At 49.7% G+C, this 26,384-nt stretch overlaps 2 protein-coding genes, 1 non-coding gene and 1 pseudogene across 6 annotated transcripts in view; 1 reads left to right on the plus strand and 3 right to left on the minus strand.

The window, feature by feature from the left end:
* Nucleotides 1-9,660, plus strand: part of SART3 (spliceosome associated factor 3, U4/U6 recycling protein) — a 37,235-nt gene extending 27,575 nt beyond the window's left edge. For 2 of the 4 annotated variants that reach the window (XM_025889318.2, XM_025889319.2), the window contains exons 14-19: nt 646-722; nt 1,300-1,468; nt 3,558-4,012; nt 4,551-4,703; nt 5,538-5,728; nt 6,475-7,537. In XM_025889318.2, coding sequence (XP_025745103.1) covers nt 646-722; nt 1,300-1,468; nt 3,558-4,012; nt 4,551-4,703; nt 5,538-5,728; nt 6,475-6,649 — 1,220 coding nt within the window. In that variant the 3' untranslated portion in view covers nt 6,650-7,537. Of the gene's footprint in view, nt 1-645; nt 723-1,299; nt 1,469-3,557; nt 4,013-4,550; nt 4,704-5,537; nt 5,729-6,474; nt 7,538-8,645; nt 8,959-9,169 lie in introns of those variants that run through there. The other 2 variants (XR_003211646.2, XR_003211645.2) reach the window with 2 other exon arrangements.
* On the minus strand, nt 6,250-6,365 carry LOC112837207 (small nucleolar RNA U3; annotated as a pseudogene).
* Nucleotides 9,661-9,714: 54 nt separating the features above from the next.
* On the minus strand, nt 9,715-14,581 carry FICD (FIC domain protein adenylyltransferase). The gene is made up of 3 exons (XM_025889320.2): nt 14,483-14,581; nt 12,660-13,012; nt 9,715-11,723 (listed from the first exon to the last, which is right to left on the minus strand). The coding sequence occupies exons 2-3, from the start codon at nt 12,958-12,960 to the stop codon at nt 10,648-10,650; spliced, it is 1,377 nt and encodes a 458-aa protein (XP_025745105.1). The 5' UTR covers nt 12,961-13,012; nt 14,483-14,581; the 3' UTR covers nt 9,715-10,647.
* Nucleotides 14,582-21,076: 6,495 nt separating this feature from the next.
* Nucleotides 21,077-21,149, minus strand: TRNAN-GUU (transfer RNA asparagine (anticodon GUU)). Its single transcript has one exon. It is a non-coding gene; the product is annotated as a tRNA-Asn (tRNA).
* Nucleotides 21,150-26,384: the final 5,235 nt, after the last annotated feature.

The raw sequence follows: 26,384 nt of genomic DNA on the forward strand, positions 1-26,384 counted from the left end.
TTTTTTAAAAGGATTTTTTTAAAACTTGTTTTAAGACCTATTTATTTACTTACTTTAGAGAGAGTGAGTGAGCACGTGTGGAGCAGGCTTGGGCAGCGGGGAGGGGCAGAGGGAGCAACGCTGGTGCTCGATCCCAGGACCGTGAGATCATGACCTGAGCGGAAATCAGGAGTTGGACGCTCAACTGACTGAGCCACCTAGATGCCCCAGGAGAAGGGATGTTTTAAATACACCTAGAAGGGGGTGCCTGGGTGGCTCAGTCGGTTAGGTGTCTGCCTGCTTCCTTCAGCTCAGGGCATGATCCTGGGTTCCTGGGATCGAGCCCCGTGTTCTCCCTGCTCAGCAGGGAGTCTGCCTCTCCCAGGCCCTCTGCCCCTCCCCCTCCGCTCATGCTTTGTCTCTCACTTTTTCTCTCAAATAAATAAATAAAATCTTAAAAAAAATAAACACACCTGGAAGAACTGTTTGAATTCTAAAAAATTCAAGCCTACAGTAAGGAAATCTGAAAATGGAGAGCCAACTCTCCAGTTCTTATTTCTCATGGGAGAGATCTCTTGTGGAGGTGTGGGGGAAATTAAGAAAATTTCATATTATTCTAGCCTTTAAAATTCTAAAAAGTGACAATTTGCTTCTGTTTCTATCAAGGTACCCTAGAAGATTGGGATATAGCTGTTCAGAAAACCGAAACTCGATTAGCTCGTGTTAATGAGCAGAGAATTAAGGTAATGATGCTATTAAAGTCTTCAGAAGCTCTGCTAGCTATTTGGACTGTTTGGTATGAATATTTCTTGTCAAAACCTCTGAGGTCTTCCTAAGACGTAACTCTTATTCAGAAAATGTTAGTGAAATACTTGAATCAGTATATTTAAGCCTATCTTGTATCATTTTCTTGGATTGGCTTAGAACTTTAGCCCTGACAATAAAAACTTTATGTAGTTGGGGACTTTGGGACCTAAAGTTTCCTGAGATGCAGATGGGAAAGCTAAGAACGGAGCCTTACTTAGCCCCGTGAGTGGAAGGTAAACACATCCAAATTAATTAGAGCCCCAGTTTTATACTTCGTTTTCTTTCTTTTGGTGAGTAATTACTGGGGATGTTGCAGAACGTTCTGTAGACATGAGATTCGGAACCCTAAAAAGCCTGAATAAGCCCCGGCAGGGAAAGTTGTGAGCGCACCCTCTTCCCCCCCCTCCCCTGGGGTAGCCAGTTTCCCCTCCCCTGCATCCCCTTTCCCCTCCGCTTGCCCCGGGCCCGCGGCTGCTGCGTGCTGGTGACGCGTCCATGTTCCCGTCTTCTCAGGCTGCGGAGAAGGAAGCGGCCCTCGCCCAGCAGGAAGAAGAAAAGGCCGAACAGCGGAAGAGAGCGCGGGCCGAGAAAAAAGCGCTGAAAAAGAAGAAGAAGACCCGAGGCGCCGACAAGCGCAGAGCAGAGGAGGATGAGGAGAAGGAGTGGGGCGGTGATGAAGAAGGTAGAGCTTTCTGGAGGTGTTGTTTGGGAGCGTCTGTAACTTCCAGGGAAGTTGCACGCACCGTACAGAGAACTTGGGTCTTGAACCAGCTGAGAGTACGTTGCTTGCATGGTGCCCCGTCACCCTTCCTGTCCCTGCCCTTCGTCCACATGGCCGTCGTCCTCCCCCTGCTCGGGCTCCCCGCCATGAGCCTGGCACTGCCCTGCAGCCGCTCCCGCCTGTCCAGCCGGGCTCCGCTCCCTCCACTGTGCCATTGCCCCCTCTGCCTGTCCCCTGTGTGGTTCCCCTTCCCCCTGCCCGGGCTCCCACCCTGCAGCCTGCACGGACACCTGCCTCGCTTGGCCCGTTGGGTGCTTTTGACTTGGTGGAGTTTCCAACTAGGGCTTCTCTCGCCTCTGCCATTTCAGGGGTGGACAGGTGTGGGTCAGATTTATTTCAGCAGGGTCCGGCAGGGGAAAGAATTGTTGGTAGACATTCAGAGACTCCATGCATTTTCCTGGCACAAAGGTGTCAAACAATGAGACCTTTCTTGTGCACCTTTTTGAGGCCGTCAGAAATGACCATGGCTGGGTAGCTCACTGGCCTTTAGGGCTCCAGGTTTAGCAGGGAAGGCAGATGTGACGTGACCACAGTGGCATATGATTGGGACTGTGGGAGAGGACAGTCTGGATTAATAGTGGAGGCCAGAGGAGGCCGTGGTGGGTCAGCTCCCTGCAGGAAAGACTTCATGTACCTCAGCGTCTGGAGGCAGGAGTGGGTGACTCTCAAGTGCAAAGGAAGGCAAGGGTAAACCGGACAGCACCGCTGTCAGCAAGGCATAAGGCACAGAACACTGTGGAATTTTCTCTGAGCAGCAAATGACCGTTTGAGCCCTGATGCATGCTGAGGGCTGTGTGCTGGGGTAGGTGAGGCTGGAGTAGCTGGCTAGCCGGCCCACTCAGGGCCACTCTGGAATGCGGTGTGCATTGGTTGGACTGCATTAGGAAAGCAGTGAGGAATTGATGGAAAGGTCTGGAAGTAGGGCCAATGCCAACTGGCTTTCAGTACTGACCCTCTGGAGGCAGTGGGGCAGATGGGTTGGAGTAGAATGTTAAACTGCTGAAGGACACAAGACAGTAGTGAGCATAGAGGAGTTAGAGTGCTTCACAGAGTGTGGCCTGTGGAGTGCATACGTCAGAGTCACCTAGGGCGCTTGTTTAAATGCAAGTCCCCAGAGGCGCCTGGGGGTTCATCTGGTTAAGTGTCCAACTGTTGGTTTCAGCACAGGTCATGATCTCAGGGTCGCAGGATCGAGCCCCATGTCGGGGTCCGTGCTCAGTGCGGAGTCTGCTTGAGATTCTCCCCCAACTTGCATGCCTGCACACACTCTCACTTTCTTTCTCTCTCTCAAATAAATAAAATCTTCAAAAAAGACCAAAAAAATGCAAGTCCCCAGGCCCCATCCCTCCCTTGCTGCCCCAGGCTTTCTAGGAGAGGGGTACTAGAATTTGCCATCTGAACTTGGAGACTCCCTGACCTTTTATGCAATTGACCCGTGAACCTTGGGCCTTAGGGGTGCTGACCCCCCACACAGCCAAAAATCCATGTTTACCCATGTTTACCTTTTGATTCTCCAAAAACTTAACTACTAACAGCCTGCTGCTCACTGGGAGCCTTAACAGGATAATGTAAACAGTTGACTAACACCTATTTTATATGTTATGTGTCATTTGCTTACCATAGAGTAAAGAAAACGTTATTGCAAAAATCACAAGGAAGAGAAAATACAGATTATGTTTATCATCTCAAACCCGGTCAACTGTATAATTAAGGGTGGATAGCAGGGGCTTATGTTACCTCTTCACTTAATTTAGTCTGCTTACCTGAATGAACCTGGGGCCCAGAAAGTGGGGGGACAAGGTGAGTGGGTCAGGCAAGACTTGACAGAGGGCGTGGTGTGTGCCCGGCTCCAGAGGCAGGCACGGGTGTGTCATGTGCGGCCACTGCAGGCCCACTGTCCCGCAGTGCGGGGAGGGCTTACACCGAGCCGCTCACTGAAGAGAAGAAGCAGTTCATTAATTGTTGCTGCTTTTCTTCTTTCACCCTGTAGAGCAGCCTTCCAAACGCAGAAAGGTGGAGAACAGCACTCCTCCAGCCGGGGAAGCACAGGGCCTGGAGGCAGAAACAGGACTCTTTGGGAAGAGTGCACCTGTAGACGTTGACCCCCCCTCCAAGCAGAAGGAGAGGGCGGCCGCCCTCAAGAGGGATGTGCCCAGGGTGCCCCATGACAGCAGCAAGGACAGCATCACCGTCTTCGTCAGCAACCTGCCCTACAGCATGGGCGAGCCGGCTGTGACACTCCGGCCGCTCTTTGAGGCCTGTGGGGAGGTGGCAGAGATCCGCCCCATCTTCAGCAACCGGGGCGATTTCCGAGGCTACTGCTATGTGGAGTTTAAAGAGGAGAAGTCGGCCCTGCAGGCGCTGCAGTTGGACCGGAAGACTGTAGAAGGGAGGCCGATGTTTGTTTCCCCCTGTGTGGATAAGAGCAAAAATCCTGATTTCAAGGTGGGTCTGTGCAGAAAACGCCTTTCGTGTCGGGTTCCTGAATGCTTTTTGCCTGCAGCAGCTAACATTTAGAATCTACATGGAATATCTGTAGTCTGTTAAGAACTAGACTCACACGTTAACCAGGGTCTGTTCTGAGCTGGGTAGGTGAGGTCCTGACTCAGGGCTTGGTCACTTTGAGCTCGCCCTAGTTGACAAGTGATGAGAAAATTAGAAATTACAATGATGGCTACTTGCCACTGAACGTTGAGGGAGTGGCAAGGGGTCATGCAGAGTATTTACTCTATTACCTTGTGAGATCCTCACCCTAACTCTGAGAATAGTGGCTTTCATCCCTGCCATGTTCCGGGGCAGAAAGGGGGCGCTTTGAGAAGTTAAGTGACTTGCCCAGGGTGACCCTGTTAACAGTTGCAGCACCCAGAGTTGGCTCTGGTCTCTGGCTGGGGTGAGGCCTGTGGCCGAGTCTGGTACCGGCTGTAGTATGGTGCGCTGGGCTGGGCCATGGGAGTTTGACTGTTTCCCTCCCTTCTTCCTGTAGGTGTTTAGGTACAGCACTGCCCTGGAGAAACACAAGCTGTTTGTATCAGGCCTGCCGTTTTCCTGCACTAAAGAGGAACTAGAAGAGATCTGTAAGGCTCATGGCACCGTGAAGGACATCAGGCTGGTTACCAACCGGGCAGGCAAACCGAAGGTCAGCGTCTGCGCAGACAATGTTAGCCTCCTGAGGCTTGGGCAAACCTAGTTCTCCATCTGTTCAGATTATTAGGTTCTGAGTGGCTTCCTTGTTTGCTGAGAAACAAACAACAGAACAATAGGGACACTTGGCTCTATGTGCATTTGGAGTCAGATTAACCTGTTTCTAATTATACTAAAAATAATAGGGCATTGGGGGAAAGAAAACTTCCCACGAATTAGCAGGGGCCACAGTGCAGACCGCTAGCTGTGTGCACCCTCCTGCCCAGACTTGCTTCTTCACTAGGCCTCCAGGCACCTCCTCCAGTCCAAGACCCCATCACGTCCTCCCGCTAGCTCCCCTCAGTGTCCTGTGAAATCCTTTTCGTACCACATTCCGAGTAGTTGTTTAGGCATGAGTTTGGGTTACCTCCCTTTCCCCCAGCCCTCTGGGTTGATGGAGAGTTGAAGAGCATGAAGTAAGGAGGGGCCAGGGCCCAGACATGAGGGCTCACCCTGTGTCCAGCTGCCTCATTCATTTGCTCTTGCTGGATTTATACTGGTCTGTCTGTCCCACTTCCCCTCCCTATCTTTTCTTACCTTTTCCTTTTTTTTTTTTTGGAGCAAGCACAAGGTACGCTGACCTCACAAAGGTTATGTGAAGTTACAGTCAGTTGCAGAAACAGGGAGGAAGGGTAGGGCCAGTGCATAAACCTATAGCCAAAGGATGGTGGTGGTGGGGAAGGGAACCTGATGTTGGGCTGCCTGCCGGGTACTGGCTTCTGGACTGAGGCAGGAAGTTGGGTCCTGGCTCGGCCACACCTGATCCGGCTTTGGATCTTGCCTCCTACAGGGCCTGGCCTATGTGGAGTATGAAAATGAGTCCCAGGCATCACAGGCTGTACTGAAGATGGATGGCATGACTATCAAAGACAATGTCATCAAAGTGGCCATCAGCAATCCCCCTCAGAGGAAGGTTCCAGAGAAGCCAGAGGCAAGGAAAGCTCCAGGTGGCGCCATGGTGCCTCGGCAGATTTATGGAGCGTAAGTGTGTGCATGCTACCCTGCCCGAACTCGGCCCTGGCCAGCACCGCGGTGGATTCGTGTCCTGCTAGTGCAGTGAGCTGGGGCGGGAAGCCAGGGCCTGCTGTTCCTGGGGATGCTCACTGTCACTCCCCAGAGCAGCTCCCTGCAGAGTGCAAGCCCGGAAGTGCAACCCTTCCTGGTGTTTGCCAGTTTACACATGTGATTTATCTGAGGTCAGTTGGTTTCTAGGCAATGATTATTTTAAAGTCTTCTTTGGCAGTAGAATGCATACGTGTGGATTCAGAACCTGACAACCGCATGCTTGCCGGGGTAGTCTACACTGGCTATAATCAGAAGGGCTAGCTTTTCACCTGGTAGGAAGGAGACTGCAAAATCGTGAGGTGGTTTGGTGAGGTCTGAAAAGAGGATAGCATTTGTATCCACCCTACGTGTGACTGTTGCACAGGGTTGGTCTTTGCCAAGATTGTGAAAACGGCAGTTTGTTAAACTGGTTTTTGCATATTAGAGTCACAGAGAACAGGGATCATCTCCCTTTTCTGGTTTTTACTCTTCACCTCTTAACTTGGTACTCTGCACATTTCGAGAAACTTCTCTACTAACAAACTACAGAAATGAGCCCGGAAAGTATGGTCTTCACTTTGTAGCTTTGGGTGGTTAAAGACCATTCTGGCTTATTTTCGCAAATAAAGCAGGGGCCGCGAATGGTTGCTTTGCAAGCGTACATCCAGTGTTTGTTCTTCCAGGCGGGGGAAGGGGAGAACCCAGCTCTCCCTGCTGCCCCGAGCCCTGCAGCGCCCGAGCGAGACAGCCGCCCAGGCCGAGAACGGCCCTGCCCCGCAGCCGGTGGTCACCGCCTCAGCAGCCGAGGCACCCAAGATGTCCAATGCTGATTTTGCCAAGTTGCTTCTGAGAAAGTGAACGTGACTCCTTAGAAGGGAAATGCCTTACTGCACACTGGCCAGGAAGAGCACCCGGCACCCAGCTGTACTCTGGGTATGGAAGGGCCCGGGGCAGCACCCCTCCTACGTATTTTCCTCGGGGTTAGAAAGGGATGAGGTGTCCAAGGAAGGAGGCTTGAAGCACTCCCTCATATTGAGGGCAATAGGAGGAAAATGATCACTCCATGGGTTGGGCCCAGTGTGTAGTTTCTTAAGCTATTTTTGTGTCTTATAGAGTGAGAAACAGAAGTGAAACTCAAACACACCGTTTTGAGACCCGCTTGTCCAAATGTTTTCGGCCAGCTCTGACTCTCTTTTATAAGACACTTCTCTTACAGCCTGCACAGCTCATGTGCCCGTCACTCTTTTAATTTTAAAAGACAAAATGGCAGATGCTAGTAATTCACCAGAATGGCCTATTTTAGTAAAGGGGTGGTGGGGATAGGGGAAATCACATAAAAAACATTTGATGGATTTTTGTTCAAGGGGGGCTGTGCGTTTTTATATTATGTATTTGTAAATGACACATCAATCCTTTGTTTTATGTTTCCTGAAAGCAAAATATTTGTGACCTTTGTTTTATATGGGAGTTCTGTGTGCCACCTGCTGTGGACCATTTTCTTTGCCTAGTGATTAGTGAACTGTGTTCTTTGTCTAAATATTGAGTTTCAGCCCTTTGGTTTTGTTTAAATACCATGTCAAGTGCAAACTGAAATTCTCCCCACTTAGCTTTGTTTATTAAACTGAAGTTCTCTTCAAAACTTCTTGCTGAACGGTACTCAGATGTGCATTCAAACATGGATGTATTTTGAAATGGGTGCACTTGTCTTACCTGACAGATGTGTAAATAGAACTTTTGTAAGTCAAATCCTGTTGTCCCTTTGATTTAAATCATGTCAGTTGTGATGGGTCTTCTTCAGTTTTAAACTTCACTTTGCTGCATTTTGGCCCTTCAGCTTCTAGGCTTTTTTTTTTTTTTTTACATCTCATCTCTTATCAAATATTTATTGCTTTAAAAGCCATGTTGCCAGTTCAGTAGGGAAAAGGACTTTTTTATAAAGACACTCTGGGGGAAGAAATCAGGAAATGCTTTCATGTGTGCTAGAAATCAACCCACTTCAATTGGTTTTTAAGTTTTTGTGCACCAGGCTTTTACTACATTTTTAACAGGAAATTGGAAGTGTCATCCAAAAGTGTTGATTGACAAAAGAGCAAAAGGAACTCAAGTGCCCGTCCTTGAGCTTCAGCATCCCTGTCTAGCACAGGGGCCTTCTTCTCTGCCGCCCCGCCCTCCCTGTTACGTTGTGGGTTGTGTCAGACATGGTGGCAGCAGCACCCATCCCATGGGGGGGGGTGCTGCAGCGAGTGCCTCCAAGAGATAAGGCCCTCCAGGCCACAGTTTAATCATTACTCCTAGAAACATGAGCAATAATGCCTTCAAGTCCTCAACTATCCAAATTCCTAGTCTCCTGTTGTTTTGTAAGTGCATCCCCCCTCCCCCAGGAAGTTAGGATTGGTTGGTAAACCTCTGAAGTCTTTTAATCCTTTGGTTCCCGTCTACCTTGTCTGTTTCACAAGGTATTTTTTGTTAGGTGTTAGTTGTGAATTAAATTCACGTAGTGGCCAGAAGAAGTGTGCTGTAACCCTGATCCCTCCTGTGTTCTTTGGAATGGGCACTCAGCCCTGCCCCCTGGAAGCCTGTTGGTTGGGCGAGCGGACTGGGGACAAGCAGGGACTGCCACCGAGGAACCCTGAGTATCTCCTCACCTGTCCAGGCTGCCGTGGCTTCCTTCCTGCTGCTGCACGTTTCGCCGTTCCTCTCAGGGTTGGCCAGTCTTCTACCCTCACTTCATGCTTTCTCGTGTCAACACAGGCTCATTACAGAATTGAACCCGCTCGGACTTGAGCTCAGGGTGTGGACGGTCCTAGAGACGGACTGTCAGGAACATGTGAGTGGGTTTATGTGTTTTCCCCAGGAAATCAAGAACTGATGGTAGAGAGAAGCACGAATCACCATTTGTGTTACTGGCGTGTTAGCGGAAGACCAGTGCTTCAGGCCTGCCAGCGCAGGTAGGTCGCTTACCCCCACAGTTCCGTCTCACCTCCCTGTCGAAATGAGCGCCTCATACCATAGTACAAACAGGGCTTAACGTTCCGAAAGGATTCTTCCTTCATCCTTGTGACAGATGGGAACATCGTTTGAATAAGACAGCAAAGTCTCAGGCCTTTATGTAATAAAATACTTTATTAGAGTCAGTAATCTATTAAAATAACATCCTTCACAACAGAGCTAAAGTGCACGTTTCTCTCTCGTACAAATCACGCACTTCTGTCAGGCTTCCTCGGTGTGCTTATAAAACCAAGACGATAGAAGAGTTCAGGGGCAGAGAGCCCTCTGCCCTGAACTTGTATGGCAGCATACGAGTATGCAAATATTTTTCATAAAGGTTTGAATAACTATCCCTTGGGGCCACTTCACAAAGATTTCTTAATCTTTCAGAAAGCTACTCTGTGCCTGTTACACAGTTAAATAACTTTAGAAATATCTGCTACCTCAGAAGAGTGACCTCCTTCCTATCAGGGTATGACTTCCCAAGTCAGAGACTACACTTTGTATGTGTTCACCACCATTCCGACCCTGACAAAGTGCACGACAGCGTTGGACGTCCCCGGGCCCTGTCACTGGCAAAGGAACCCGTGGCCCTTTGGACTCTGAGCAGCACAGCAGTGGTCATCGCGGCACCTGGACCGACATGCTATTGATAAAGAGTCTTCTCCCATAGAATGAAGACTTGGAAACTTGGCCGTATCACATAGGACATTTTATCATTTTACAAGATGCTAGAAAAATAAGGCCACTCCAAGGCAATCTCTTCTGCTTCCCCGAGGGGACACGAGACAGTACAAGGGCTGGGGGAGGTGGGGGTCAAGTCAGTAAGTGGAGAAGACTGCATGACAAAAGGGGCACATCCTGCCTGGCTGAAAGGTTTTTCCTGGTTTGGTAGAAACTCCCTCTAATTCATTATCAAAAATGCTAATTTGGTGTTTACGTGGCAACTGTTTTCTCGGATGTGTTCTTGAATATCTGCCTACACGAGATGTTCAACTCAAGAGTCGGGGGTGAGGGCAGACTTGGCTACTTGAACAATACCTGATCTGCAGTAGGATTTAGTTGCGTGACAAACCCAGAGAACTTGTAGACTAAAACATCTGGTCTGAGTTGCTGCAAACGAAGTGCGAGAAACATTTCATACACAGAGAAAACCAAGCTGGCCACTCCCCTATTCTCTTAATTAGAAAAACAGTCTTGATAAGGGAACATAACAGCCTCTGGCACTAGAGTGTGCAAGCTAACTATGACTTAAGGACTTCCTTGAAATGAGAAAGGTATCTAACTAGAAATGTTGTCAACATTAATTTTATTTCATCTCTCAAAAGTTTGCTGGTCTACCAGTGAGAATTAGTCACAACGCCAACCTCTTCGTAGAAGCAAGCTTTCAGTCATTTCTCAAAACCGGGACCAGGTTCTCCCCAAGAGTACTGACCTCTCAGGTCAAGTCACAGGACATTTGGAGGAGTTCCTCCTATGGCTTTTGGACCTCCTATCACACTTCTGGCCTCTTCCCACCTGAGTGCAAATTCTGCTCCAGAACCTGTGTTCTGGTCACACACACAGCATTGATGCTCCCAAAGCCTCCCTCCTTAGGGACACCAGCGCAGACAGACGCCACACAACATTTACTGGCCCCAAAGAGGAAAATAAATAATAACTTGGGCTGAACTATAAGTTACCTTAGAGATAAGGCTTAATAATTTAGGTTTTTTTTTTTTTTTTTTAACTAAAACATTTGGAGGTAAAGAACGTTTTAAGTTCCTTTTCTGTCTCCATTTGCTTTAGGAGACAACTAGGTTTCTAGAAATGCTAAGGGTTTCCCCCCCCTTGGGACATCCCTTGTCACCAAGGGAGGATTTCCAGGGTTAGGGCTTCACAGGCAGTGTCTCCTTAAACCCGGAGTGGTTGGGTTTGGCCTCGGGCAGTGCCACCGGGTACTCTGTTGTGGCAAAGAGCAGGGTGTCCAGAGTGGTCTCCGTACACTTGGCGATGAAGCGGATGAATGGCCTCACGTCGCCTTCATTGGCGACCTCCAGTACATGGTAGTACTCGGACCTCTGCTCCTTGCGGATGGTGATGGGTGGGTAGCCCGCCTGCATCAGGATGAGGTTCATCAGCAGGCGCGAGGTCCTTCCGTTGCCATCGATGAAAGGGTGGATGTAAACCAATTTATAATGGGCCAAGGCCGCAAACTCCACTGGGTGCAGATTCATGGCGTCCTCGGAGTTGAGCCACTGGATGAACTCCTGCATCTGCTTTTCCACATCTTGAGGATGGGGAGGGATGTGGTGTCCCACGAGGACCTGGGTTGTCCGAAACCTGCCAGCTTCCACTGGATCCACGTAACCGAGCACCCGCCTATGGATCTCCAACACATCGCTGATGGTGACAGACCCGATGCGGGAGACTAGCGTCGTGTTGATGTATGTCATTGCTGCGTGCATGCCGATGACCTCGTTCTGCTCCTCCAGGCTCTTGCCTGGCACGGCATAGCGAGTCTCCAGGATGTGCCTGATTTCCGAGAGGGTGAGGGTGTTGCCCTCAATTGCGACTGTGTGGTAGATGTGATGGTAGTAGGTTTCCTCCATGACTCTGCGCAGCGCGGAGTTGCCCTTGGGGATGGACATGACCTTCTTCACTTTGCTGTCGAGGATGCTAAAATACCTCTGGTCGATCTCCTCGACCAGTGGCAGCGTCCGGTCCCGGTTGACCAGCGCTTTCTCATGGTAGGGCGAGATGGTCAACGCTCTGGTGTATAAGTAATCCGCCTGGATGATGTCCCTGTCCTCTTCTGAAAAGATGCCAAACTCGTTGAGCGCATCCACGAAGTCTGGGTCCATTTTGAGGGCGTGCAGGAAGAGCTTGTGGGCTTTCTCCCGCTTGCCTTGGCGTTTCATCTCCAGGGCTTGGTTCAGAGCTGCTTTGGCTTCCAACTTACCAGCTAGAAAAGAGCCAAAGTAGTGTTGGCGCAGGAGTGGGGAGGGCAGAGGATGTTCAGGAGAGCTGTCCTCTGTGCTGGCCCTTCAGGGGGGCTCATTCCAATCCCTCTGCTCACTCTACACTATGGATGCATTTGTGCCCTGCAGCTGGTTTTTGTGTGTCCCCAGAGCCATTCTCTGTACCCTGGAAGTACCACCTGGACTCCCTGGCCCCCTGCCTTCTGAGTGCCCGAGTGAGTGGCTGCGGCCACAGCTCCTGTTAGGTGGCTCTCCCATATTCTTAGTTCTCTGCAGTCCTGGCTCAGTCCTGGTGATGCTGGCCCTGGCCCCTGGCCCTTCAGGCATGGGCTGGTAACAGTTGCCCCCTAGTGCTAGGCTCCAGAGGATTCCCCATCCCTGGGCTGTTCTTTAAATCTCAACCCAGTGGTTCTCAACCAGGGGTGATTTTGTCCACCCCCCCACCCCCCCACCCAGGCGACAGCTGGCAGTGTCTGAAGACATGTTGGGTTGTCGCGGGGGGGGTGGGGTGCTACTGGCATCCAGTGGGTAGAGCCCAAGGATGCTGCTCAGTATCCTACAGTGCAACCCAGAGGAGTGTCGTGTGGAGGGAGAGAAACTGCTCTAGATCTAGCCCTCCGTCATCAGCCCCTCCACCCATACAAGGGGCTGCTTTTCGTCACATGCGCAGGCTTTCTCATCCTCTGGTCTCCACCTGGTGCATTTGCCTCTCATGCCTTTTCCTTTGGGTCATTTTCCTATTTACACTGGGGTCTCAGCTCAGGCATTCCCTCCAGGGAGCCCGCCTGGTGTGCCCGGTTTCCCACCACTGCGCTGGTGATGCTGTTATCTTAGCCAGTTGTCAGCTTGTCTAGGCTGGGAGCTTGGGGCGGACTTACCCAATTAAGGAGTGGTGAGGAGAGCTGGCCGGTCTGCCTTACCTGGAGAGGCCTTGGTCTTGACCGCCAGCGGTGGCGTGTCCCTGGAGGTGACACTGAGCTCTGTGGATGGGCTGCTACACTTGGTGACGGCATGCTGCACCCTGTCCAACTTGCTCCTGAGCAGGTAGAAGCCTTCGAGCACAGTCAGACACTGCTCTTCTAAGGCCCCCAGCGGCAGCAGCAGCGCCAGCAGGGACCCCAACACCATGCTCAGCAGCATCACCCACAGGAAGCGGCCCCAGACGGAGACCCATTTTGGTTCAGTCACTGCCATCACTGAAGCCATCAGCATGAGTGTCATCTGGACTCAGGGGTGGGTCCCCTGCACATATTCAGTTGCCTGAGAGCAGGATCTGCGGGGAACCAAGAGTTGTAGATGAGGCCGGGGAAGGAGACATGTCCAAGATAGGCTTCTGAATTCAGCGGGGGGTTGGAGGCCCCCACACCTCCTATCTCACTATGACCCAGGGGTTGGGGCAAGGCAGGAAGTGGATTTAAATGGGGAGGGGCCAGCCTGGAGGACGGGTGCCACTTCCAGGGCACCGTGACTCTGAAAAGTAATGCCACTGCCTTCAACATTTATTGAGCGCTTACTGTGTGCCAGGCCCTGGTAAGCACCAAGGACCTCACACATACTATCTCTTGCAGTCTTCAACAGGAGCTGATGTTACCGTCATCCCACTTTCTCCAGATGAGGAAACAGGCTCAGAGAGATGAAGCCCCTTGCCCAAAGTCACCCAGTGAGTAAGTGATAGCCTTAGGACTTGAATTCAGGAACCCATGGCTCTAAAGTCCCCTCCCTTGACCACAGATCTGTGCCCACACACATATCCAGATTGGCCAAGGCAGTTCTGAGGGCTAGCCTTTGATATGCACAACTGTTTGGTGGTCCCCTCTTCGTGCCCACATCCTGGTATTAGCCACAGTGCTGCTCCCCTCTCTGGCCTTCCTTCCCTGACCTGTCCAGTAAGGATTTTACCTAGAGCTTGGGCAGTCCAAGCATCTCAAAAGGAACTCAAGCTGTGGGCCAGAGTGGGTGAGCACTCACCCTCCACATGACAGTGGGCATGTGCTTTGGGCTGGAGGGATCAGGTATGCAAGCACCATTATGCTAACAGTAAGCAATTATTGGGCAACTATGGTGTACTGAGCACTAAGCTGAGTGCTAGCCACGCATTATCTCAATCATTAACACCTTATGAAGGAGATACCCCCGACTCCATTTTACAGACAAGAGAAACTAAAGCACAGTCAGTCAGTCTCTAGAAGGCCAAGCTAGTAAACAGAAGCATCAAGAATGAATTCTCAGTGCTTCTGGGAAGAGTACCCAGGTCTTAACCTCTACCTTATTCCCAACCAGGGCCCATGCATCCCTGCTCCAGCCTGCTCCTGGTGCTGGGCCTCCAAGGCCCAGAAAAGACTGATGAGGTTTCTGATCGCCCAGGGCTTAGAGTCTAATGGGGGAGCCTGGCTCGTTGATACACTTGAAATGGCTTGGTCTGCGCTCTAACCGGGGTACGCTGGGCGTGCTGTGGGGGTTTAGAAGAGGGTATGGGTCACTGCTTCGTCCAGGTGCCCTGGGAGGCTCCCGGAGGGACGGGATCCGCGGCGGGGCTGGAGTTCGCCAGGGACCCGGGTCTGCGCGGGGGGAGGCACGAGATGCGAACGTCTCACTCCTCACTGCCCTAGGAAGGGGAAAACTGAGGCCCAGAGGGGCGATGTGGCTCGACTTAGGTCCCTCTGAATCCCGCCCAGGGCTCACTTCCCCGCTGCTCCCTGCCCAGCTCGTTCCTTCCGAGCCCCTAGGGCTCGCCCCCTCCTACCGCGCGCTGCTGCCCGACCCTGCCGCCGCCTTCCAGGGACTTGGAGGCTCTGCTGCCACCCGTTCCCAGGCCCTTCGCCGCCGCCGGCCTTGTGGCCCCGCCCCCGGCGACTCGCCATTGGTCGACCCGCCATCCTCGTCGCGGCGGATTGGTTTCCCCGACTTGTCCTCCCCTCGCACTTCCGGGTTCTAGCTCCTGTGTCTGCTTCCCCGGGAAAGACGCGCCGTGGGTCACCCCCATTGGCTGGCTCCTGTGTTGGTCTCGTGCCCGCAGCAGCCAATAGGCAACCGGAGGGGCGGGGCCCGGCGACAGGCGGGAGTAGCGGGCGGAAAACCCGCGCGGCGGCGATTTGGGGGCTCCGGAGGTTCCGCGACCGGAAACTCGCAGTTCCGCCTGCCGTGAAGTGCTGTCCTGCTCCTCGTCTGGGGGCCACTCTCCTGGCCCTCCGTTTCCTTAGGTGGAAAATGAGGATGCTCCGCACCCTGTTAGTCTGACTTCAGAGCTCCTGTTCTTAGTCCTGACTCTCTGATACCAGGGTTGACCCTTCCCCCCCTTTCGCACCTCTCTTTCCCTTTCCTCCCAAACTTTTTAATTTGCATCCACTCGAGAAGGAACTGGCTGGTTTATTATCTTCCCAGAGAGACTGGGATTTTCCCCTGAAGCAGAGAGCTGAAACCTCCAACCTCTTTCACAAATATTGAAATGCAACATCCAGGAATGCTAAGCGTTAAGATGTTAGCCCTATTGATTCTGGAGGCAGAGAGACCCCGGCTTCAATGTGGACTTTGTCACCTAAGCTCTGTGTGACCTTGGGTGTTATTCCAAGCCTCAGTTTTTCCATTTGTAAAATGGGGACAAACAGCCGACTTCGCCTTTGGCCTCAAGTTCAGGATCTGCGGAAGGCCCGACTCTTCAAGATCTGACCTCCTCCATGACACTCCCCTTGGGAGCCGCTATCAGGCAGTGGTTGTGGGTGTCACCACCGGAGCCACACAGCCCTGGGTTCTAGTACCAGCTCAGCCACTTGAAAACGGAGTTACATTTAGCAAGTGACTTGATGTCACTGGTGCCATCTGCTTTTCTGTAAAACGGGGACAGTGCAGTGACACTACCTCATGGGGTTTTGTGTGAGGGGGAAGTGAGAGCCTACATGTCTGGCACAAAGCAAACATTTGATACGTATCTCCTGTTGCAGTTATTCCTAGACAAGACACAAAGTTATTGCTGTTTTGTTATTCACAGAATAAACTGTCAGAGCTACAGGTGGCTCCAGTCACTGGGGAATGATTCCATGTCCTTTCATGTCTCAGTCTGCTTCCAGTTTAGGGAAGCCACTGACCTACAGCCAGGAGTGTGCTGTCGGAAAAGACACCATGGGGGGACGGGGGCGGGGGCATTGCAAGGTGCAGGACCAAACAGCTCTGGCTGTGCTTCCTGTTTGTATCTAGTAACCGTTCCCCAAGCTGTGTGTCCTGGAGCAGGTCACTTACTCCACTGAACTGGCTATCCTGGGGCCTGTGGACTTCTGCCCCTCCCAGGCATAAGGTGACGTCATCATCTGCTTATAAAGGTACCATCCGGGGGCACCTGGGTGGCTCAGTCGGTTAAGCATCTGCCTTTCAGCTCGGGTCACGATCCCAGAGTGCTGGGATCGAGCCCGGCGTCAGGCTCCCTGCTCTCCCTCTGCCCCTCACCCCTGCTTGTGCTCACTCGCTGTTTCTCTCAAATAAATAAAATCTTAAAAAAAGAAAAGAATTAAAAGAAATAAAGGCAGCATCCACTTTCCACATTTCGAGGTGCCAGTGTCACCTCTTCAATGAGCTTAGAATGATAGGTAGCAAACCCAGAAGCTACACAAGAACAATCTACGAGTTAAACTACCTGGGCACGAGACAACAGGGGGAGGTGGGGAGTGTGGAGAAGGTGACAGTACCTGCCTTATCCAAAGTGGGCAGCAGCTTCTAAGCTCTAGCCCACATTTGTGTAAACAAACAAACAAAATGTATTACGTCCAAAAGTTGGCAGATTTTCTAATTTTTCAAAAGAAATGTCAGGCCTAGATTTTTAAGCAAACTCTCCACATTTTTAAACAGTTGTTATATCTGCCCACTGGCTACGGAGGGCTGCCAGATCGTAATCCCTGTTTTAGGCTTTTAAAAGGGGCCGGAGATGGTGGCGGGGAACACAGGAAGGAGCATCACAAATGCCTCTCTCGGCAGATGATCGCACCACTGCCTATGGCCACCAGGGGACAGTAGTTCACCGGGCATCAGTTCCCCATACACTCTCTTTGTCAGGAGATCTCAATTTTCTCGTCTGCGTTCAGCTGCGTTGAATGCACAAAATACTTTGGTCCTTGAAGCGATAGTCAAAAGTTGGCTTGCCCCACCTTAAGCATTCCGTATTGGGTGGAAATGGTCTCCTCGCGGCCCACGGAGGAGTTCTCTAAAAGCTTATCTTGACACTTGACAACCTGGAAAGTGGCTGCTTGGGAAATGTGTCCATTATGCAAAACCAAACCAAACCAAACAAACCCTTGTACATCTTTAAGAAACAGCAGTCAAGCGCTGCTTGCTGGCAGAGTCGGATTCTATTGCTTAAGAAACACAAAACTCCCCAACTGGAGGTTCTATTGCCTTGAAATGGCTCCGGAATGACGCAACTTCATGTAAAAGAAAATGCACCACACTGGTCCCCGCCTCCCTACTCCCAGGTGCATCTAATTTCCCAGCCGGCTTGAATTTTTTTTTTCTCCTTCTACCTTAGAACTGCTGTCAAAGAGGCCCGCGCCCCTCCCAGCGCCCCCGCAGTCCTTCTCCCTGACTACTGACATCTTCAGTTTGCATACCCAGTTGGGTCAGGCCCCAGGGCCTGGGGCATCCCCAAGAGGCAGGGTTTGGGGGAACACCGACCTGGAGGTGTCCTTGGGCCCAGGGCTCCTGCTCTGGATTCAGGATGATCTCAGACATGCAAATAAGTGTTGTTTCCAGAGCAAATCACGTGGGGAAGTGATTTTTCTTACTTTCAAAAAAATTAAACATAACTGCTTCTTTTCTTGTTAAATAGTCAAAATAACCAACTACCTTATTTCTTTTTTTTTTAAATTGAAGTATGGTTGGCATACAATATTATATAAGTTTTGGGTGCACGACAGAGTGATTTGACAATTCTGGACATCGCTCAGTGGTCACCACGGAGAGTGCAGTTACTGTCCGTCACCTTACAGTGTAATTACAACTATTTTATTTCCTAAAACCAAAATGGGATCACAGATATAATAAGAAGGTACAAGTAAACAATAAGAAAAAAATTCCCATGCACAGTTATACTAGATATTTTTTATGCACGTCTATTTTTAAATTATGAAGTATTTCAGACATCCAGAAGGCATAGATAATAAAATGGGTACCTGTGTGCCTGCCCCCCAGTTTAAGAAATATCATATTGGGTGACTCACTAGGTTAAGCGTCTGCCTTCAGCTCAGGGCATGATCTCCAGGTTCTCGGATCGAGTCCCACATCCCGCTCCCGGCTCAGCAGGGAGTCTGCTTCTCCCTCTGCCTCTCCCCCTGCTTGTGCTCTCTCTCTCTCTTTCTCTCAAATGAACAAATAAAATCTTTAAAAAGGAAAAAAAAAGAAAAGGACTAGAAATGATCCAAATACCTATCAACAGGTAAATGGGAAATAAATTGTAAGTGGAATATGACACAGCAGTGTATGATTACTGAGCCAGAACTAACTGTATCAACATGAATATAACTCTCTAAAAATATAATGCCAAACCAAAAAAAAAAAAAAGGCAGGAGGATACACAATGTATATATAACATGTAAAAGCATGCAGAACATCACTATTATTTTATGTATAATACGTATATACGTATTATACATAACCATACGTATATACGTATGGTTAAAAACAAGAGGCCATGGTATGGATGTAATAAGCAACAAATTCAAGATGGTGATTATCTCTGGGAGGGAAGGAAGGGAAAGTGACAGGGGAGAGAATGACTAAGGCTTCAGGGCATGGGTAATATAATCTATTTTTTTAAACTTATTTATTTATTTATTTGTTTTAGAGACAGAGAGAGAACACAAGCGGAGGGGCAGAGGGAGAGGGAGAGAATCTCAAGCAGACTCCATGCTAAGTGGGGAGCTCAGTCCCACGACCCTGAGATCATGACCTGAGCCAAAATCAAGTCCTTTTCTCTTACAAACACATGGCAGTGAAATTCTTGTATGATTTTTTGGCATGCGTGTGGAAGTTTCTCTAGGGCAGAGTTTCTCAAAGAATCAATCACTTGGGGAGCTTTTTAAAAAAACATCCATACCTGGGCCTGCTCTAGACCAATAAAGTCCTCCAATCTTTCTGATCCTCATGTATCTTGACTATAAGGGGAAATAATTGTACCTGTCCCACTGTCTCATTACTGGTAGTGGTGACGACCACTTTTTAAGCATTTACTGTGTACTAAGTAATTTATGTGTATTGTTTTATTGGATTTTGTAACAATGCCATGAAGTAGAGATCATTACACCCACTTTACAGAAGGTGAAACTGAGGCTCAGTGAAGTTAAGTAATTAGCTTGAGTCACACAGCAAGCAGGTGGCAGAGCCAGGGTTCACAACTAGTCTTCCTGAGTTGAAACTTATGGTTTTAACCACTCTCAGACCCTATGATTTCCAGACTGACAGGTTATGCTTTAGCTCTTTAGTTTTACAGGTGAAGGTGGATAGAGGGCAAGGGCAGAGCCTGGACACAAATCCAAATGTGTAGACTCTGCTCACCAACACATCACTTTCTTTTGCAGAACTACTTTGGGGAGGGGCATGGGGAGCAAGGAGAGAAAAAAATTTTTTTTGAAAGATTGTATTTATTTGTCAGAGAGAGAGAGAGAGAATAAGCAGGGGGAGTGGCAGGCAGAGAGAGAAGCAGGCTTCCCGCTGAGCAAGGAGCCTGATGCGGGACTCGATCCCAGGACCCTGGGATCATGACCTGAGCTGAAGGCAGATGCTTAATGACTGAGCCACCCAGGCGCCCCAAGGAGGGAAAATCTTAATAAAACCATCTTTTCTTCTCAAGACAATTTCTGGCTATCCTAGCGGCAGCTGGATCTACTCTGTATCAATTATCCACTGCTGTGTAACAAATAGTGCCCAAATTTAGCAGCTTAACACAACAATACAAATGTATTATTTTACATAGTTTGTGTGTGTCAAGAATCCAGGAGCAGCTTAGTGGAATAGTTCTCACTGAGGCTCTCTCTCAAGATTGCAGTCACCATGTTGGCTGGGGCTACTGTCACCTGAAGGCTTGACTGGGCTGAGGAGCCATTTCCAAGGTGGCTCGCTTAGGCGGCTGGCAGGTTGGTGCTGGCTGGTGGGCAGGGGCTTCAGTTTTTCTCCATGTGGGTCGCTCCTTAGGGATGTCTGGGTGCCTTCCCAACGTGGCGGCTTCCCCCAGTATGAGTGATCCGAGAGCCTGACGTCCTTTACGACATAGCTTTGGAAGTCACATACTGTCTGAACTGTATGGGTCACAACACAGAGCAACCTAGGTAGAGTGTGGAAGGGGAATGCCTAAACTTCAGCTGGAGGTGAAAATCATTAGGGGCCATCTTGGAGGCTGCTTATCCAGCACCCACTGCACCTGCCCCTCCTCAATCCCAGTGGTTCCATCCGACAGCCCAACAGCCTGGACTTCAGGGCCCTTTGGCCAAGTCTTGTGGGGGTAGGAAGCTTCTGCAGGTGTGAGACTCAGCTGCCACAACACTGGGCTCCCAGTTGCCCACTGCCTTTCCCCCAGATGTTTCATGAAAGCTTTCCAGCTGTGTTACTCTCATTGGCCAGAGAAGCTGCCTCCTCCTACTTAAAAATATGGTCATGCCGACAGTGGAGACCAGCTCAGGAGCTCAAGATGCCATTTTAGATCACAGCCTCTAAAAGATGTGCCCAACACCCTCTCCTCTTCCTGCATGGTGATGGTGACTCAGGGTGGCCACTAGACCAGCCTGGTGTGCGGACCTACAGGATCCCCTGTCTGCCTCCTTCCCCTTCTCTGATTTCCATGCTTCATGGGATCACGGGCTGTCCCACCCACCACTGGGGCCAGCCAGCGCCCGGGAGCTACCCGGCAGCGGGGCTGCAACCACCCTGGGTCCAGATTGCGGTCCCTTTGGACACGCCCCAGAAGCTCTCGGTGGAAGCCTTCTGTTGCCATAGTAACGTGGAGACAAGGAAATTAGCAAGGGTGCCCGGCTAGGCAAGAAAGCAGAGTCTTTACTGTGCATTCCCCTCCTCTAACTAGATATGAATTCTGAGGAGGGCTAGGGATGGACATCAAAGGGTCTTTTCCTGGCATCGAGGAAACGCTCTTTAATGAATTGTTGTGAAACGAGCACAGCCCTTAGAGGGATGGTGTTGGCTCTGGCGTTCTTAGAGGAACCCGAGGAGGAAGTTTAGAGCCAATGCAGCTTTCTCTTGTTTGCTGTTGTTTTTAAGAAGACTGTCGTGTGTGTGTGTGTGTGTGTGTGTGTGTGTGTGTGTGTGTGTGTGTGTTTTAAAGTTTATTTGTTTATTTTAGAAATCTCTACGCCCAATGTGGGGCTCAAACTCACAACCCCGAGATCAACAGTCTCATGCTCTGCCCACTGAGCCAGCCAGGCGCTCCTGTTGTTAATATCAGCTTTACTGAGCTGCGCTTCTCATACCATACAATTCACTCATAATCACAGTCGATTTTAGAACTGTTCATCTCCCCCCACCCCAAAAAAACCTCCCACCCTTTAGGTTTCTCTGCCACCACCCGCCCTCCGCCCTGGCAACCTACTTTCTTTCCATATAGATTCCTCTCCCTATAAATGGAAGCATGGAATATGTCGTCTTTGGTGACTGGCTTCTTTCAGCATTTTTATTCTTTGCCTCCTTAAGGGCCTCCACAGTCTCTCTGACAAAGGCGTCTCCATTCTCTTTGAGAACAGTTCGGTTGTCTGGGGGTGCGGCTGCCAAATTAGCCCATGGGCTCCAGAGGGATGGAGGGGAGCAGATTCCTCTGGGGCCACCAGTGCTGGCCCTTCCGGAATGTCCCATCTGGAGCCTTCCCCGCTGCTTCGAGACTGTAGTGGGGCAAGCGGCCCCTCCGGAACACAGCTGGCCAGGTGTCCTGCCTGCGTGAGTGGACATGCTTCCCCACGACTCCCTCTTACGGTGGGATAGTTATCATCACTGGCAAGTGCTTACTGGGTGCCAGGCACCATCCTGCAAGCATCATGCATGTTAGGATTAGTTCATTGTTCCAGACCTTTCTTTCCCCTCCTTTTCTTTTTGTGGGATTCACTTCAAAGCTACCTCTTCGTGCACCTGCTTTACTGAAGTTATAATCTGCTTTCTATCTTCCAGCCATAAACAATGCAGGTAGAAATCATCTCACTTTTTGCCTTGCGCTGGTCTAGATATTTGACTAGCATTACTATTGTGTTAAAATGCACATACCATAAGATTTACCACCTTAACTATTTTGAAGTGTAGAGTTCAGTGGCATTAAACACATTTGCATTGTTGTACAACCAACGCCCCCATCCATCTCCAGGACTCTTTTCATCGGCCCAAACTGAAACTCTAGCTCCCCAGTCCCCTTCCCCCCAGGCTGGGAGACCCCCTTTTACTTTCTGTCTCTCTGATTCTGACTACTCTAGGTGGAGTGTTTGTCTCAGCTTAGCATAGTGTCCTCAGGGGTCATCCTCATGGTAGCCCGGGTCAGAGTTTCCTACCTTTTTGAGGCCAAATAACATTCCTAGTGTCCACTTTGGACATGTCCTCAAGGTACAGCTGAGATGCTAGTCTGCTATCATTTCTTTTTTAATTTTAAAGATTTTATTTATTTATTTTTTTAGAGCAGCTTTAAGTTCACAGCAAAATTGAGAGGAAGCTACAGAGATTTCCCATATACACCCTGCCCACCCCTCGGGGAACAGCTTCCCCCTTTATCAGCATCCCCCCAGAGTGGAATGCTTGTTGTAATGGATGGACCTACACGGACACATCATCATCACCCAGAGTCCATAGTTTACATCCGGGTTCACTCTCGGTGTTGTGCGTTCTGTGGGTCTGGACAGATGCATCAGGACAGGTGTCCACCATCACAGTATCATGCTGAGTATTTTCACTGCCCTAAATGTCTTCTATGCTCTGCCTGTTCATCCTTCCCATCCCCTCCCAACCCAGGGCAACCTGATCCTTTTACTGTCTCGGTAGTTTTGTCTTTTCCAGAATGTCATATGTGGGAATCCTACGGTATGTTGCCTTTTCAGATCAGCTTCTTTCACTTCGTCATATGCGTTGAAGTTTCCTCCATGTCTTTCGTGGCTTGATAGCTCATTTCTTTTTCGCCCTGAATATTCCCTTGTGTGGATGGACTGCAGTTTATTTATCTCGATTGCTTCCAGATTTGGGCAACAGTGAATAAAGCTGCTTTAAACATCTGTGTGCAGGTGTTTGAGTGGTCAGAAGTGTTCCACTCCTGTGGGTAAATACCAAGGACAGCAATTGCTGGGGATCATACGGTGAGAGGATGTTTCGTGTTCTAAGAAACTGCCGAACTGTCTCCCACTGGGGCTGTCCCATTTTGCATCCCCACCAGCCCTGAGTGAGAGCTCCTGTTGTTTCACATCCTTGGCAGCATCTGGTGTTGTCTGTGTTCCCGATCTTGGCCATTCTCCTAGGTGCGTGGTGGTGTCTTGTTTTAATTCGCGTTTCCCTGATGACCTATGATATGGATCATGATATGATTTTCCCATTGACTAGTGTCTGCGGAGATTAACTGGAAAAGTTGGTGAAAGCAGAAAAACAGATTTTATATCCTAGAATATCTTCTCTTTTATATTAACGTACCTGCACCGGTGTTCTGTATGTTAATTTGTATTCTGTACACTAATTTTCCAATATTAATATTGGGTTAGTTAATATTAGGTCAATTGAGTAACCTACATAATTAATTAATATTGGGTTAATTAATCGATGAGGGGTTAATTGATTCAGGTCTCCTCTCATCTTTCCTGTACAGATCAGATGATTATCTCTTTTGGCTTACTTCAGTGTAATGAGAATTTAAAGACACTTGCAGAGCAGAATATAGGACCCTTCCCGATTTTAATGACCGCCGCTGCCCTGTGTTTTACAGTGTCTACCTCTATAACTAATTCCTTATCAGTTTCTATTTAGAGATTTTATTTATTTGACAGAGAGAGAGAGAATGAGCACAAGCAGGGGGAGCTGCAGAGGCAGAGGGAGAAGCAGGCTCCCTGCTGAGCAGGGAGCCCAACATGGGACTCGATCCCAGGACCCTGAGATCATGACCTGAGCCCAAGGCAGATGCTCAACAGACTGAGCCACCCAAGCGCCCCATCAGTTCCTATTTAGAAAGTTGATTTTCTTAGGGCTTTCCCAAACACTTCACTTTTCACAGGTACAACTTCCTTTTCCCCTCCTATTTTATCCTGTCCACTTTTTATCTAAAATATGTAATTATAACGGCAAGTACAAAGGACACAAACAGGTTTGGGAGCAAACAGCTACTTTTGGTAAGCATAAAGCTCACTTGGGGGCAGCTTATTGGTCTGTGGTGGTGGGTGTGCCATGGACAATCTTTTATAATGGACAATGTCCTTTTATAATAAAGGATTTTATTGGAATAATTGGTGAAACTTAATTGGGGTCCGAGGATTAATTGATGATAATACATCGATGTTCATTGCTTGATTTTTATAAAAAAGATTTTATTTATTTATTTGAGAGAGAGCGCACGAGCGGGGCAAAGGGCAGAGGGAGAAGCAGACTCTCCCCTGAACAGGGAGCCCTGATGCGGGGCTCAATCCCCTGGGATCATGACCAGAGTCGAAGACAGACGCTTAGCTGACGGAGACACCCAGGCGCCCCCATTGCTTGATTTTGATGGTTGTCTTACGATTCTGTAGGAGAACTACCTGCTGTATGCCCCTGCTCCCCAGCTCAGAGTCTCTCCCTGAATAGCCGATCGGGGAGGAGCAAAAGGAGCATGCCTGGACCATCCATTTCACTTCGAGAGAGGTCTTTTGAGCCCCTGTGATGTGCAAGATGATGTCAAGTAGCAATAAAATCCAGGAGGGAGTTCAGGGGCTACACATACACACCGAGGGCCATCCAGCCAGAGGACGGCTGCGCTGTCGTTTTGCCTGCAATGTTCTTTCCCACATCTCTGCTTCCCGTAGCAAAGTCCTGCTCACCACAGAGCATTTCAGCTCCTTTCTTGGGGCGCTTACTCAAACCCTAGCTCAGGGCATCCCATATGTGGTCAGGACTTCCTGCCCTCTCCCTGGGTGTCAGTCCCTCTTGTACCGAACTATTTGTCTACCGTATCTGTGTCAGCCCGTGGACTCTGGAGGGCAGCCCTTGTCTGCAGCGGTGACAACACACAGCACGAACCCCCAGATAGTTCCGGCATGAATGGAAGTTCTTGTAAGTGTCAAGAGCTCATCTTGTTTTAGGGCTGATTAGATTTTACTGAACCTTGCTGCTTCCATTTATAAACATCTTCACCGGGCTAAGTGTCTCTCTTGGGGTGTTGACCTCTGCTCACCCCATCCTGGAGTCCTGAAAATGGGGAGTCAACAGGGGACAGATGAGTGGTTTCAGGGCTCCAGGAGAGAACAAAAGAGTGGTTTATGGACAGGGTTGCTGGTGCTGTTGCCACATCGCCTCTGGGAGCTGCACAGAAGTTAATTGTTCAACATTTCACTTTATGTGGCTGGATCTAATGACTCAGGGAATGGAGTGTTAAATCTCACACGTTGGCCCTTATGTCTTTCAACAGGGAGGGAGTTAAGAGGCTCAATCACAACGGAAATGGAGGACAAATGAGTTTCCAGTGTGATGGGAAGGCATTGAGGGGCCCTCAGAAGTAGTAGAGAGAGCCTCTTGACAATGATGCCCAATATTTTCTGTGCCTCCTGGAGGCCTCAGTTATAGAATAACAATAATTGCATTTGGACAGGGGTGATCTTATAAACCGTTGGCATGCACCTCCTCCCTGGATTGTCCTAATAAGCCTGCAGAGTCTGTGTGTGTGTGTGTGTGTGTGCGCGCGCGCGCGCATGTGTGCGTTTTCTGTGTGTGCCATGTGGGTATTCTTTTCATTTTACGATAGAGGAAACAGGACCAGGAGGTTACACGGTCTCCTTAGGGTCCCACAGGATTCGTCTTCTGATTTCGAGACGAACTTATCGTTCGTTTGCTTTTTCTATGGTACAAATCCCTAGTGGGTGGCTCAGGGTATGTGCTTTAGAGATGACAAAAGGCAGTGCTGTGCAGTGGATTAAAGTAGGGGTTGGCAGACTATGGCTTGTGGCCCCAATGTGGCCCACTGCCTGTTTTTGTAAATAAAGTTTTATTGGAACCCAGCTGGGCCCACTCATTTATGTGTCATCCATGGCTGTTTGAGTCTACACTGGCAGACTTGGGTAGTTGCAGCAGAGGCTGTATGGCCCACAAAAGTCTAAAATATTTACTCCTGGGCCCTTCATAACACAAGTTTTCTGGGCCCTGGTTTAGAGTGCAGGGTCTGCATCCAGACCGTCTGGGGCTGAAAACCCAGCACTGCCACTGAGCAGATGGGTGACCTTGGGCAAGTTTTTTAGTTCTCCCTGGCTCTGTCTTCTCATCTGTGAAATGGGAATGATCACAGTGGTTGTCACACAGGTTGTTGGAGGAGTGACTGAGCTCTTGGCATGCGACACCTGGGAGATGTTCTTGCTCCTCTGCATAGATGGTCTTGCTCCTCTGGCTTGCGGTTGGAGATGAAGATGTTCTGAGTTGCTCTCCTGCTGGGGGTGATGGGAGCTTTGCATGTTGGTCCCAGACATGATCAC

Source organism: Callorhinus ursinus, unplaced genomic scaffold, assembly GCF_003265705.2.
Source record: "Callorhinus ursinus isolate GAN/ISIS: 27379988/994484 unplaced genomic scaffold, GSC_fseal_2.0 scaffold41, whole genome shotgun sequence".
NCBI classification, from domain to species: Eukaryota; Metazoa; Chordata; class Mammalia; order Carnivora; family Otariidae; genus Callorhinus; species Callorhinus ursinus.

Excerpts from the sequence above, each read along its gene's own strand:
- FICD (XM_025889320.2), bottom strand. The coding sequence starts at position 12,960 with ATGACACTCATGCTGATGGCTTCAGTGATGGCAGTGACTGAACCAAAA. Across the intron at positions 11,724-12,659 it reads CAAGACCAAGGCCTCTCCAG|CTGGTAAGTTGGAAGCCAAA; the intron begins GTAAGGCAGACC and ends GCTCTTTTCTAG.